At 44.9% G+C, this 16,370-nt stretch overlaps 1 protein-coding gene across 1 annotated transcript in view; it reads right to left on the bottom strand.

Annotated features, from left to right (window-relative positions):
• The window catches only part of LOC119175670 (E3 ubiquitin-protein ligase KCMF1), an 89,685-nt gene extending 73,924 nt beyond the window's left edge, over positions 1–15,761 (bottom strand). Inside the window, exon 1 of the mRNA XM_037426600.2 lies at positions 15,537–15,761. Coding sequence (XP_037282497.1) covers positions 15,537–15,552 — 16 coding nt within the window. The 5' untranslated portion in view covers positions 15,553–15,761. The remainder of the gene's footprint in view (positions 1–15,536) is intronic.
• Positions 15,762–16,370: the final 609 nt, after the last annotated feature.

The following is a 16,370-nucleotide window of genomic DNA, read 5'->3' as shown; positions in this document are numbered from 1 at the left end:
GAAGATGTGAAATGGAAAAAAGCGTTCTTTGTGAAGCCAACTATAGTTGCAGCCAGCCTGCTCTACTCACATTATACCAACATTGCTGGCCTTCTGTGCAGTTGAAGGTAACCAAAACAACAATTACACGTTTCTTTCACATTTAATGCAAAACTGCCTAAGAACTTCTTTAACTGCCTTTTTTCGAGACGATAAATGACAACAGTTTCCTAAGCTTCCTTGCAAGGCACCATGAAGAACTGTGCGCTTCATTTTAAATGGCCAGTCCACGGGCTCAGACTTTTTTTACACCACCCAACAACCTTCGTAATTCCTAGAAAAGACCACAGCGATCACGTTTTCTGAATATTGCAGAGTAGAGCATTCGAAATACGATTCCCGCGCTCCTTTCCTACGCCTGAACAATGCTCCACGCGCAGTGACAACAACTCGGCAACGTGACGCAGCATGCGGCTCGTCGATTCGTCAAAACCAGGTCTCAACAAACAGTAGTGAAGTCAACGACAGTTCAGTTCCTGTTCCCACCTACAGCTATGACAGAGCTATTCAATCATACGAGTTGCGAAACTTTCCATAGGCTTCATGCATCAAAAACAGGACACTTCACTTACGCAGTTTTTGGGAGTGAGCAGATTGTCGCTCCACCTATTGATCAGCACACCCATTATTAAACGCATTATTTGTGTTTTGTGTTGCAGCTCCCAGATGGCGTGACAATCTGCTGCCAAAAAATCGACCTCCAGAATTATCGGGCCAATCTCATGTCCAGGTTTTGGAACGTAGTTTTGCTGCCAATCGAGTGACTAGGGCTGCGGAAAAGCATCGGCATCGGGTAAACAGTAAACAACCAGGCATGACGGCAAGCGGAAGTGCGTTGCGAATGATCGAGTTTGCCGATGACGTCCATCGATGACGTCTTGTCACATTGCCGAAGTGGGCGGAGTCACGACAACGGGCCACGCCTTCCCCTCCATCTTACTCCTCAGGCCTCATCTATGAAGGCGAAGGGTGACGAGGCCGTGCGAAACTTTGAAATGAACTGAACGCGATGTTCTAGCTCCTGTAACTTCGTTAATATAGAACGTATTAGAGAAATTTTTGCGGCAGCATGTTCACGAAGTAAAAGTGCACTATTTTTCTTTACAACAATTTTGGGACCTTGGGGTTGTTTACAGGCCCTTTAAAGGGGAATCGACACAAAATTTCAAACTGGAGATGAACCGCTCAGTATGCATTGTAGCATGCAGTTTTGACCAAATATGAATGGCATTTGTGACCTAGAAATTATATAATTTCAAGGACAAACAGCATACAAAAGCTCAATGGGATGTTCAGCACCCTGCGATATCAACATTATCATTCAGTGTTTGCACGGCCCATGCTATCCTGAGTGACGATATGCTAGCGGCGATCTGAGTGCTCGTATCTTGCCGCCAATACTCGGAAACGCTCTTGCTCCCAGCGACTATTACTTCTCATGCCTCATCCATGATCTTCATCGTACCACTCCAAATGATGTGTCATGTACTCATGTCGGGGAACCATTATGTGCTGCATTTGTGTTGTTTGAAGTGCAGAACATGTGTGAAGAGTGTGTTGTTTTGATACATGTACAGGGTACACCAACATGAACACAAGCTATCGCAGTGAATCCCAGAACAAATCCTAGTTCTCTGCCAGTGTCCATTTGCTATTCCAATATTCCGTTAACCCGTTTGCTTATACTGGAGTGCTGTGCCCCCTGAAATTCTCCAACATAGCAAAAAGCATGGCTTAACCGTGCATCTGTGGTCAACTAGGGGATTGATAACTTGTAAATACAAAAATTTTGACATGCATAAATTTATGTCGGTGCTCATTTACAGGGCCAGTAAACAACCTCAAGGTCCAAGAATTGTAAAAACAGAAATATGCACACTTTTACTACGTGAACATCAGGGCTAGGCAGTATATTATTGAGATAGTATTTCAGAGATACTTTTGAGCACCTGTATTTCTGTATCGAGATACATTCGGAAAATACATTTGTATCTCGGAAGTGAAATATCTCTACGATGCGTTGGTTGTATCGCGATACTGTGTGGGGCACAGGTATCTCCCCACCCCCTCCCCAGAAATGAGCTGAGGCGAGTTTCCAAAGGAGAAAGTTTTTAAAGACGATAGTCTTTTTTGGGGTTATTCGACGTAAAAATTTTGGCCTGTCTGTCTTTCTGTACATTTGTCTGTTTGTCCACTGAAAAGATCGCCCAAACGACTTTAAGCGATACTCTAAACGACCAACCCCATCCGCAGCGCCCACCAATATTGCTGAAGTTTTAGCGTTCATATTTGTGCGAATGTCAATTGAAAAGCAATTATTGCGCATATATGAGGCACCATAACAACACACCAGCATTCTGTATGTATTTATACTAGAGAAGGCATGCATTAGCAGTTCTAAGGACCGTAGCGTTTATCACGCTGCGCTGACAATGCAACACTATGCTCAAAAAGGCAAGTGTTTCCAACGCTTTGCTAAGACGACACCGTGGTGGCACCTGCCCGGGGCTTTGTGTTCTACAGCTTATCGTTTTTGAGACAGGCGCGCATGCCTTCCTTTGTTTTTGAAGATAACTGCCAGATAGAGCTTGTGTCTAACGTGCCTCGATACGCTCGTTCGCCTTCGCTGCACGAATCGAGGTACTAACGCAGCACCTTCAGAATACCATTCACTAATTTTCTTGCGCAGAACATCAAATAAACGTTTTGCTCACTCTCTCCAAAAGCAGGACTATCATCTTTTGACGACATTTGCAGTGAAACCTGCCGATATGGGGCCCATTTTTTTTACGGCCATTTTTTTTTTTACTTTCTGTCAGTGTGTGTTAAACTACAAAGACACGTTCCGGTGACTGAAACTGGGAGGGCAGCAATGGTTTCCCACAGGCATAAAATAGCCAATATGAAAAAGCACCAGATCTCACCGACAGGAGAACCACGGACGCCAATCAGCCTCAGCCAAAGAAAGTCGCTGTCTTGGCTGTCACTTAATACCAGTGCAGCATGACTTTTTTTTTTTTCTTGCAGCCAGACAACTGCCACACGCATGGACACTGCCTTGAAACAGAGACTTTCCGCGCAACAACACTTGCAAATTTCCCCTTGTTGCAGTGCAAGTGACTCAATAATGGCTGTCATTGTTGCGCTTTACGCCACCCCACCAGCATGTCAGGGTGCATTCCTAGTTGATTTACAAGCGTGAAACGGTGTTTTGCGATACCAGGATCCCGCAACCCAAAGATGACTTTTTACAGGGGCTTGCTAAGTGGGCCCTGATAGCATAGGTGGTAGTGAAAGCTTTATTCAAATTTCGAATAAAGCTTTCGGACAGTTTGATTCCATTCCTGTAATTCTTCAACATAGGAAAGACATCTTGATAGTTTTATTGAGTTAAAAATGAACGCACCATAAAGCTAACGTCATCAGATGCATTAAGAACTCTCAAAACTAGGCAAAACATGTTGCCAAGGTCGAGAGATAGTAGTTTGGTGACATATCTTGTACAGTAAAACCACCCTTTTAATTCCCACAGAGGCAGTTCTCTCGCTACCTATAGTATTTACATTGTCAGCAAGTTAGAACAAATGATTATGTTTATTATTGTTTGAGATAAATGTGTTGATGCTAAAATGACGACACAGCCTATTTTCATTCTGACAAAATCAGTGTTCAAGAAGACTAAACAGTTTCACCACATGTCTGGAGTGGTCGTTAATATGGAAAAACCTAACATTCAGTTAATGGGTGATAAAGCCCTCTAAATCTGGTGGTATTTTTGTTGTAACAGTGCATCACTTGGGCCCCTTGCGCCTTTGCATCGAATACAGATAAATGGGCCGCACTGCTTGTCAGCACTACAACGCTTCAGTGCTCAAAGCAGAATTCAAACATTGTAGAAAGATAATTTCTGATTTGCGAACATCAGTATCAACCTTCAAACTACTCCTCAAGGTAAATACACTTCATTTCTTCCCAGAAAGTATATCCAAATGCTGTAACAGGATATAAGCAGTACCTCAAAGGCACCGGAAGAGCAGTTCTGTGATAAGCAATATAATTGCAAGTTTCCATGAGCTATAAGATTTACAATATTATGCATCACTTAAATGTTTTTATGGAATATGAACCTCACCGAAAAAAAAAAATGTATTTTAGTATCTGCAATGCTGTATCTTTATTCCTAGATACATTTTTTCCCTTCTTAATAAGTATCTCCGAAATACCTCACTACGTCAAAGAGAAATTTATCTCAGTATCAGTACTTTAGGCTTCCAACCCATGTATCTCTATATCTGTATTTGGGAATACTTTTTCGAATATCTTTGCGCAGCCCTTGTGAACATGCTGCCGCAATAATTCTGTGAATAGAAGTTACAGGGTTAGAAAAACCGTTTCGGCTGGTTTCACGTTTTCCCGTCGCCTCGCTACTTTTTTCCGCCATAGGGAAATCAATGGGAACCAACAGAGTAGCCCTGCCATCGTGACTTTGCCCCCTTTGGCAACATGACAAGACGTGAGCGATGCATTGGCGCGCAGCTAACGACCGAGCAAGACTTCCCCCACATGACCATGTGTCACAGCAATGCGGGGAGAAGGCACAATGCGAGAAAAGCACACTTCGGCTAGCGGTTAAGTAGTGCGATGGCTATTTATCTCACAGGCTTTCCTTCTGGCAATACCACTTCCTCCAACAGTCTCGCGCTCTACAAAATGGCAGAAGGGGGCACAGGAAAATAAAAATGTCGACTGCGTGATCAAAACTGCATCACCGCAGGGCCAAGGTGCTGATTCATAGGGCAAAGGACTTAACGAGCTCAGTGGTGTGTCTAGTTGCTCATGGGCAAGTGTGCATCACTGCACATGCACTCAAACTTCGATATAACGAACCCAGATATAACGAAATACTGGTTATGATGCAGTAAACGAAAAATGGTTATATAATAGATATAGTGTTAGCAATAAACCTTTATAAAAAGTTTTTGGATATAACAAACTATTTTGTGTAACATGCAACTTCATTATAATGATGTTTGAGTGTACAAGGGGGATTGGTCAGGAGCAAGAATCAGTTTCAAAATGAAGAGTCTACAAGGTATGCAATGCCGTAATTGAAAAATATGATCACCGTAGTTTACTGTATAGATTGGCAAGCTTGTTTAGAAGGTGTAGCTTGTCAAACCCTGTTTATTGGCCCTTCAACTGTCGCTGTACTACTCATTCGTTCACTCGTCATGATGTGCTGGAATAACACCTATCACACTCATTCAGCTTCCCTTCAAGTATCACAAAACCATAATAAGAATCATTACCAAAAATTCACGGTTCTCTAGAGATGGATGCTAACTTTTATAAAAACAACCTCTAACTATTTAAGAGCTCCTCAAATATAACCTAGGAACCATATTCTATACAAACATAACCAAGGCACCTCTGATCTGCTTGTCATCGTCTGACCTGACTGCTCATAGTAATACTACATTTGTGCATAACCATTACGTTCTTTTGCCCGAATTACTTAACAATTACAGTAAACAGACTGCTACATTTTTATCAATATCATAATGAAATACACTACCAGCTTATATAAAAAATAAAAGACACACCAATTTAAGACAGAACTAAAATCACACATACATAAGTACTAATACTGTTCCTTTTTATATCCTTATTTCTTTCAATTTGCGCATTTTGTGTATTATAGCTTCACTCTGTTTTCGTTTTCCTGTTCTACTTCAAACATGCATAGCACTACTCATACCTACATTTTGCTTAATTACGTATATTTTATTTTCATTTTGTATATTGCTTTACTGTTCTGCTGAAAATGTGTTTAGTCCAATTCATACTTATGAAAACTTCTACTGTTGCTACGAACCTTACGTATTAATGTAATCTGCCTTGAACAGGAGGTCCCAATAAAGACTGACTTCGGGACCTCCTTATGTATACTAAACATATGTAACATTTCTGTCCCTGTATCAATAAAATTCTAAATCTTAACAGCATATACACTAATAATTGCCGGGGTTTTACATCTCAAAACCGTGCTATAATTAAGAGATATGCTGTAATATAGGGTTTCCTGAATTTCGACCACTTGGCACTCATTAAGAAGCACCTAAATATAAGCAAAAGAGCCTGTAGCATTTCACTTTCATGGAAATGCAACCACATTGGGCTGGATTCAATACCACAACCTTCAAACAGGCAGTCAAGCCCCATAACTACTAGACCACTGTGATGGGTGTTTATTGTAACTCTAAGGTGAAGGTCCATAGCTAAAGTTCAGGTGCATATTGAAAGAACATTAGCTGTGATTAAGTTTATGTACACTGGGGGTCGAAATTTTGTGAACCATAGGAGCGGATTTCAAACAGCGCCTTCCGACATCTGCCCGCGAAGCTCGAGAGCACACACTACGCACGCGCCTTTTTTATACCTGCCAACCTGCTCGTTCGCTCTCTTCAACGGTGTATGCACCGGCACACCACAAGAAGCACAGGTGTCGCCCTGATCATCGCAGACACACCGAGCGATTTGATTGACTGATATGTGGGGTTTAACGTCCCAAAACCACCATATGATTATGAGAGACGCCATAGTGGAGGGCTCCGGAAATTTTGACCACCCGGGGTTCTTTAACGTGCACCCAAATCTGAGCACACGGGCCTACAACATTTCCGCCTCCATCGGTAATGCAGCCGCCGCAGCCGGGATTCGATCCCGTGACCTGCGGGTCAGCAGCCGAGTACCTTAGCCACTAGACCATCGCGGCGGGGCATACACACACCGAGCGATGATATCATGATGAAAAGACATAATTCGTACTGGAAGTGCTCAGTGTGCACCAGTTGAGTAACACACATACCACTGGTCCTTATGTGAAACTGCTTATAGTATTTTGAAATAAGTAACCGTTCATTTTCCACCTCATTTACTTCTAATTTGGTAGGATTGTTTCTATTCGCAGTATCACTGAACCAAAAGATTCCCTTTTTATGCACACTTTGACCCTTCTAGGGGGCACTCCGGGCAAATAAACAAGGAAGAAAAGGGAGGGTGTCGCTACCTTGAAAACTTTTTATCTAGGGACCTTAAGCCCGCATAGACACTATCGCCAAATTTCCCTCTAGGTATTATTGTATGAAACTCTATGCCTCAAAGATACAAATAACCAGCTCATGGACGCATACACAATAAGACAACCACTGCAACAGGCTTGCTGTTGCTAGCTCCCACGTTCTAAAACCTGTTGCTAGTTCCAGCATGTGTCTGTCATCTTTTCTTGTGTATGCATCCAAAAACTGATTTTTCAATTTCTTGAAGTATGTAGCAAGAGCTTTTCATGTGATTTGTTTACCTTACATGTAGGCGGACGTGCCATAGACGCCACTGGGAGCGGCCACGTTTCGCAATGGCTCCAGCAAAACTCCTGTTTCTGACTGCTTAAGTCCTTCAATAGCAACTTGAACAAATGTCAAGCTTTCTACGGAATAGACCACATCATCTGAAGCGATTTCAAGTGAATGCTTCAGATTTCGCGTCCACGAAGATCGACCTTTTGGCAGCGTTTGACTACCTCGGTGGGCCTACCGGCTAAGCCTACCAACACGGTCAACCATGAAGCAGAGGGAGAGGAGCTTCCCCCCGCCGAAGCTCTTGATAATGAAGGAAGCTGGCGTCAAGTGTATGCCAGGGCACTAAAGCCCGCTTCATCCCCGAAAAAATCGACGCCTGCCATCAACACTTCACAAGAGCAGTCACAGAAAGCTCCCCCATCGACTTGTCGCAGTGCCCCCAGCCACCCTCCACTTCCAGCGGACGACTACAAAATAGTCCTGCGAATACGTGGAGGCCTCAGCTGAGCTGACACTCCACTTCCGAAGCTCATACATTGTCCTAAAAGCGGCAGCGCTCACAAGCTCCCTACATGACCAATACCGCATCAACTCTGTAAGCAACATTCTGCTCATAAGCACACTGGACTCGGCACGCACCGAAGCATACCATCGTATCAAATCCATCAAGATGGACGAGCGCAGCTTTGAAGTGGTCCCCCACATTACCGATCCATCGAATACATGCCGAGGGGTCATCCGTAATATTCCTTTGGAACACACACCTGAAATCACCCTGTCAAGTCTACTGGACTATGACAGACTAGGCCTCATCCTGACCGGACCTCGCATGGGTTCCACAACGTCCATCTTGGTCACCTTCAGAGGTACGCACGTGCCGTTCTACATAAGTTATCAGGGTGGCATCACCAGATGCGTACCTTATCGTCATAAGATGGAAGCCTGTAATCTCTGCCGCAAGCTTGGCCACAGACCAGACATATGCACAGGCGCCCCTCAGCCTTTATGTCTAATGTGTGGCATTCCGAACCCATTCCTTGATCATGAATGTGAACCTAAGTGTGTGGTGTGGAACAGTGACCACCCCACCAGCTCGCCCCAGTGCCCACAGCTCTACAAGCCCAAACCAAAGCCCGCACCCTCAACTTTCGAGCAAGGTGCAGCTCCATTCCTCGACCCAAGCACATCTTTCAAGAATGCTTCTAGAGGACGCTCACCTAGTATCACAAGACAACAAAGTCGAAAAAGCCACAGCCGCAGCCGCAAGAAAAGCATTCATCGAGACCCCTGCCCCCGGACTGGCCCTGGACACGAGGCGAGCTGGGCTGATGTAGCCTTCCCTGAAAGCTCCATTTAAAGGCAGCTCAAACTATTGCAGAATAAGATGGCTAAATTGAGGGCAGAAAATACAAAACTACGCCTAGAGCTTCAGTCCTTCAAACAACCATCTACCACACCACACCTTCCCGCCTCATCTCTCACCCCTACACCTATCTCACCACCACCAGCTCCTCCCTCAACCACTCTGTGGTGAAAAACATTGCCTTGGAGAGTGTGCGTCGTGCTCTTACGTAGAAGATCGGTGTGCGGGGTCGATTTAGCATTTCAGGGTGCGCGGGAATCACAATGATGGTGATAGCGGTGAAACGATGAAGCTCACCTATGCGCGTGCTCGTGCGCGTACCTCGTGGAAAGCTCCCGAGCCACGGGGACAGCTCGGCTAACCCCAGAGAGCAGAGCGCAAGAACAAGTTCGGGCCACGCCCCGACTGCTCGTTCTGACCCTCCGTGTCCGGGCCTCGTCTCGGCGTTGAAGTCCTCAGGTGTGTTCTGGACTGGGCATCGCCCCACCTCACCCCCGGGTTGGTCTGAAGCAACGTTCTTCACGGCCAGCTGCTAATCTGGTCTCGGAGCGAGACACTGTCCCAGGTCTGTTCGCGGCAGTCGTCGGTACGCTGTTCTCGGTGTGAGTACAGTCAAGCCCAGACGTTGACCAGCGCACTGGGATGCCCCTGGCGGTTCTCTTCTAGGCCGGGCCCCACCTCGGTACGGACTCCACAAGCACGAGGCACGCCGCCTCCCGACGACGAGAGAGCTTCAGGTCACCACGACGACGGTGCGCGTGAGTGTCGTCTTGAAAACTTGAAACTTGGTGGTGCGGGAGTTAAGTGCATTGAGTGTTAAGATGTAGACTTGCGTCTTGCGTGGACAGGAACTTGCCAGTAGTTTTTTTTAACCTCGCATCGTCCTGATGTTCTTTGTGAAGTTTCATCGAGTGTGTTCTTGTCCTCGTCCAATATAGAGAATGTCTTCGTGTTATCAGGTTGTCTTGAGTGCGTCCGATGACCTGGGCCCATTGAGTAAACCCCTTACTCACCACACACTCCAATAGCTAGGGGCCCCGCTCAACTATCTGCGCAAAAACGAAAAGTCTCTACTCCCACATTGTCATTCTAAGAGCGACTAGACCAAGTCGAAGCGAAACTATGATGGTTGACAAAGTTGTAGAAAAAGTAACCAAACACGAAGAAAAACTAGACAATTTTATTACCTTCTCCACAGCATCCTTGCAGAAACTACATGAATCCATGGCCTCGAGAGAGAGAGAGAGAGAGAGAGAGAGAGAAGAAACTTAATTGAAGTGTCCCTGCTGTGGTCAAAGGTGACGGGGGGCCGGGAGACGGGCCCCTCTGTAACCCCCTTTCTCAGGCGGCAAGGCCTTGAATCCTCGCGGCGTCTTCGGCCAGCCGGATACAACAAGCCATGTTACTAATGCAACAAACCCTAGATAGAGTCATGCAGTGGATCGACACGGTCCACGCTAACAATCCAGAGCTTGCCCAACCTAAGCAAAATCAAATTAGCAAAAATGGCTCCTCATAACAGCACTGAACTTTGCGTATGGCAATGGAACTGCAGGGGGTTTCGCCGAAAAAAGGCAAACCTCCTGCAGTACATCAAATCACAAACTACCCCTCCCCCAATCATTGCGTTACAAGAAACAAATGGTGTAGTGCAGCTGCCAGGTTATAGAATGCATCAAAACCTGGCTGATACCAAACCAAACACTGCTGTCTTAACTAAAAAGCACCTTACAGTTACCTATTCAAAATTCACTGACATCAACATTCAGCACGACTTTCTCCAAATACTACCTGATAAACTTAACTCGCCATTCTTATACATTCTCAACGTATATAGTAGACCACGAGAAAAGCCACCGCTTTGATTCCCTATGTGCCCGAGCTACATCCTCGGCAGGCAAACACACCCTCCTCATAGTGGGGGATTTCAACACCTCCCACCCAGCGTGGGGTTACACCGCATCTACACCGAAAGGTAGAGCCCTCTGGTCCCATATTCAGGCACATTGTTTTACACTGCACAACGGCCCAGAGGAGCCTACTCGTTTGGGGAACAGTGTGAACAAAGATACATCCCCCGATCTTACCCTCACTCAAAATGCTCCCACAATGATTTGGACTAACACCCAAACTAATCTTGGCAGTGATCATTACATTATTAGCATTACTTTACAACTAAAACACAGACCCATTGCACCCAAACCACTGATGCTCACAGAATGGGACAAATTTATAGAGACCCGCAACAGCACTGCTCCCTCACGTATTTCAGACCTTACTGAGTGGACTCAACAGCTTCAAAAAGATGTTGAAATTCACAGGAAAACTTTACCCCCCGACACTCCGATAAGTACTCTAGACTCCAAGCTTCTCCATATGTGGGAAGCAAAACAGTCACTTCGACAAACACCAGTGACACAACGGGAAACTCCGCATTAGGATAGCGAAGCTAGACCAACAAATCGAGCGATATGCGACTAGATTGGCGGCACAGCAATGGGGTCAGCTTTGTGAAGGAATCCATGACCACCTCAGTAATAAACGAACGTGGCAACTTCTTAGACATCTGCTATACCCCCAGTACTTCTTGCACACGACACTGCCACGCTATCACTAAACTATTACACGAGCACAGTAACCATTTAGGAAAGCTGTTCGATAACCTCCGCACGTTGCATTTACCTCAATTACGAAAGGATTCTGTACCATCTTACACAGGAAAACCTAATGAGTCATTAGATGCACCGATAACGGAGGCGGAAGTTAGGCACGCCCTCGCAACACTCCGTACCACGTTGGCGTCAGGCCCCGACCGCGTTAACAACAAATTACTTAGAAATCTCTACCCCATTTCTATTAAAGCTTTGATTGAGTTTTTTAACGACTGTTTTGACACAGGCACCCTTCCACCTTCGTGGAAAGATGCCAGAGTCATATTCGTACCTAAACCGAACGAAGCTCTCTTAGTAGAAAATCTGAGGCCCATTTCCTTAACATCGTGTCTCGGAAAGACTATGGAGCATGCTGTGCTTGCTCACATGCTCCAAAGACATGTGGAGGATATGGACTACTGCATCCAGAAATGATTGGCTTTAGGGCCTCACTTTCGGCACAAGATGTGATGCTTCGCCTTCAACACGACATAACTCCTAACCTAAGGAGGATACTCAGGCGATTCTTGGTCTGGACATACATGGAGCATTCAATAACGTAGCCCACTCAGCTATATATGCTGGCCTCAACCAAATTTCTTGTGGCCCTAAAATGTACTCTTACCTCAGAAGCTTCCTCACAGACCGTACAGCTACATTACATTAGGTCCAGAACATTCCTCACCCTATACACTAGGCAGCTTCGGAGCGCCTCAAGGGTCAGTGCTCTCTCCAATCTTTTTTAACCTGGCTATGCTACCTATACCCAACGCTCTTCAACGGATCCCTGACTTGAACTTCTCCATCTATGCTGATGATATCACCTTATGGGTGAAAGGAGGCTCAGATGGACACATTCAAGACACCCTACAAACAGCTGTAGATATAATAGCACCACTAACATCTCAAATGCCTCTCTATTGCACACCGAGTAAATCAGAGTTACTCCTTCTACCAACTCATCGTTGGAACAAACACATTCCAATGATCGAAGTTCACATAAATGGGTGCCTCATTCCTAGAGTATCTCGCATTCGTGTGCTAGGTTTATTTGCCCAAAACAACTGACTTAATACGCACACACTCGAAGCTTTAAGCAATACCGTTGAAAACACCCTAAGAATGATAGGAAGAATCTCGGGGGAAAATGAAGGGCTCCGAGAGTCAGAGCTACTTCGTGTAATACAAGCTTTTGCGATTAGTAATATCACATATACTCTCCCTTACCTTCACCTTAAATTACCAGAGGAGGAATCGGTCAACACCCTTCTCCGCAGAGTTTACAGATATGCACTAGGCATTGCAATCAATACCTCTAACGCACAACTCCAACAGACAGGAGTCATAAATACCCCATGTGAAATCCGTGAAGCCCATTTAACAGCTCAATACACAAGGCTCGCCACCACTAGAGCAGGTCGCTGCATTTAATCGTCTACCCGAATTGACTTCACCTCACTCACCAATGCTAAATACAAGATTCCCCACCACATACACTAACAATTACTTATATCGCCCCTTCCTAAAAACATGCGTTCAACATAACATACTAAGCATCGAATCCAAAGAGCAAAAGCTCCTCAGAAAAAATTGCATGGAGCCAATGGTGTGCTCTATGTCGATGCGGCAGAATACCCATCTTTCCCATCCTATGCCCTCTCTGCTGTCGATTATAATGGCAAGGTGCTCACAACAGCATCCATCACTGTCAACTCTTTGGAGGAAACAGAGGAGGCTGCCATTGCTTTAGGTCTATCCATACCCAATATCACTATGATTGTAAGTGACTCCAAAACTGCCATACGTAACTTCAAAGCAGGTCGCATCTCATCAACTGCCCTTTCAATTCTTAAGAAACATCTTCCCACGCAAGACGTTGCTCTAATATGGACGCCCGCGCATGCGGGGTTGAGTGGCAATGAGGCGGCTCATACCTGTGCTCGAGGAATGACCGGCCGAGCGCAGGCCTCTGATGGCGTCTTAGAATACGCGGCCTTTTTCAGAGCGAGAGATCGTCTTTTGACCTTCCACAATATAACAAATCACTACTGCCTACAGCGCACTATATACCCCCCCCCCCCCTTACACCATGGAGCTTCGCGCTACTTTGAAATACTATGGCGCCAGTTACAGGCGCGTATGTTTCCTACCCCATCTTTTCGCCATCTTATACACCCTGCGATATACCCCTCCCATTTGTGCATTTTCTGTCAACAAAGAGCTAACCTAGACCATATCATGTGGGGGTGTACTCGAAACCCAGCACCCAATTCTCTACACATTAATAGTAAGGAGCAGTGGGAGGCTGCTATGTGCAGTTTGGCACCCGAGGTCCAGGACTAGATCTTGGATTGGGCCAAGAGGGTAGCGGAGACTGGGTAGGCTCCTCTGATACTCCACCACCGCACCTTTGCCTCTCGGGATAAATAAAGTTTTTCTCCTCCTCCTCCTACATGTAGCTCGCACTTCTCACACCACGCGGCTCTGACAGGAGCAATACCAAGAGGAAGCCCTGCTCAGTCCTTGGCTAATGACTAATTGCACAGGTTACATTACATTCGAGAAGTGGGCATGGCCACAATAAAGAGGCCTGCCCCTTTTGACTGTAGAGAAAGCTGGGAAGGTCAAGCGAGATGCCGAAACTAGCCAAAGCGGGTTCTACATGCTGCACCTTCATCATTACAGCACTTATTTGCAAATATCTTGCAGCGCCATGTTCCCATTGACCAAGTATGTCGTTTTCTCTCAATCTAAAGCTTTGTTTTTTGTTTGTTTAGTAGCCCTTCAATGTCAATCATTCAAAAAGCTAATCAGTTGGCGAATAGACAGTTCTAAACTTTAAGGGTCTTTGGCTCCCTTTCCCACAACACTAATTAAGGCTAAAAAATGCAGATTGAGAATGAGGTCAGCAAATAGTGTAGAAGAAAGGTAAACATGTGACAAAGAGCTGTGGATGCCACTTTCAACACTTCTGAACCAAATTCACTTGCGTTAATCAGAGTTGCTCTATTTTGCAACTCTGCACCAAAAGTTATATAAAACATGAGAATAAAACACTCAAAAAGCACAAAGAAAACAGATGCAAAAGCACAATTCAAGCATCTATTTTCTTCACCATGACCCAATGTAAATGCTTACCCCTCTAAACAACATTATAATGATGTCCAACATCAAATATGATCAATGTACCACCTCTTAGGATTATAAACTTAAGTTGGATATCATGTGCACTGAATGTGCAGCTGTTATTTTGGTTTCCATTCATGACTTCTGCTTTCACAGATGGTTTCCTCCAATCAGATGAGCTTTGTAGATTCTCCCAAAAACGTTTAAAGGTTTCAAAACGGCGTACGAATGCCGCAAGCAAGCTCGCATAGCAATGAGTGGCTGTTACAATTTCAGTAGTTAACAACCACCTCTAAACGTGTCATGAATCACGCAGTTTTCCACGGCAAACCTTCGAATGACAACCGCTATTGGCCAATTTTCTAATAAACAGCTATTCCGCCCTCGTTGCGTTTGGCAGCGTTGGGTGTCACACTTGCATTTATCATAAGTCTGCACTAACTTTTGCATTTGGCGCCACAAGGCGTCCTACGACGAGACGAGCGATTTGTCATGGACGTTACAAGTATGCGGCACTGTCCGACGCTTGTGTAGACATCCCCTTTGCAATGCATTCATAGATCCCGCCACATAGCCAACGCCTGAGTTTCTGTTTCAACACCAACGGCTGTTGCAATTACAGAAGCCGGACTACAGCACGCAGACGTCACTTCGACAAGCGCAGCGAGACAGCGCTGAAAATGCGATACTAGTAAGCAAGAAACTAGACGGCAATGAACACTTGCATTCATCCAGTGCGACACAGCTCAGTCAATTCGAAGGCAAAGAACTATCGATGCAGGTTCTGCAAACTTGCAATGCAATAAAGAAAATGCCTAGGCTTAAGAAATACAGAATATCTTACAGCGGCAAGAAGCTTCCAGCAGCTGTGTTACCATATGCACCACAAAGACATCGTACAGCATATACAAGGGAGCACGAGTGCGTGAGAACCATATTTTACATGGTTTTTCACGAAGATATTGAGTACTTTAAGCCTTATGACCCTAGCTAACTCACCTTCGTGCCGAGACATCCTAAAACAATATAAAGAAGTAAACAGGGCCCGTGAGACAAGGCGGCACAAATATTTCCGAGATTACAGCGGAAATATACATTCACTGTGACCGCATCAGCGGCTGTCCTTTAACAAATAGGCTGAAAAGACTCCCATTACTACACAACCGCGATGTGCACTCCGTCCACACGACGTTCCTGCCGTCGATGGCGTCACACGCAGTGTTGCCAAATGCCGGAGAACAAAAATGGCTAGATTGCAGCGTAAAAGTAGCCATAAGTAGCTAAAGCAATCTAGCAAGAAGCTAAAAACATAGTCTATGCTAAAACGCAGCTGAATTATTTTTTCTAGAATTCTTAGGTGTAATATAAGACTGTAACGAATTTACGGGCTGCTTTGTTACCTTACAGTTCAAAGAAAACTGTCAAGTGACTTTTTCTTGCATGCATCTACGCACAACATGTATATGAATGCAAAGAAAAAAGCATTCCTATTTTGATTCCAATCATTTATGGGCAGGTGTGATTTTATAAAAGCGTATAAGCTTCCGCACTAATCAAACGTAAGCTGCATATACACAGAGCTCAGCAAATATTAGGGGTGTGTGAATATTTGAAATTTTTAAATCGCCAATCGAAGAGCTCATAATTGAACAACGGAATATTTATTCTAATCACTTTCTAATAACGACAACTGAGGAGAAAACCTCAATAGGACAACTCGTTGGAGGAACAAAAGATCAATTTTGTTCTTTTAAAGCGATAGCTCTTTTCGAGGAAGTTCTGACGGCGGTGGCAAGGGCGTTGTTGGCTGTGAGTGAAAAATAATCTTCTGCA

Source organism: Rhipicephalus microplus, chromosome X (assembly GCF_043290135.1).
Source record: "Rhipicephalus microplus isolate Deutch F79 chromosome X, USDA_Rmic, whole genome shotgun sequence".
In the NCBI taxonomy this organism is placed as follows: Eukaryota; Metazoa; Arthropoda; class Arachnida; order Ixodida; family Ixodidae; genus Rhipicephalus; species Rhipicephalus microplus.
This window is presented reverse-complemented; position numbering and strand designations above follow the sequence as displayed.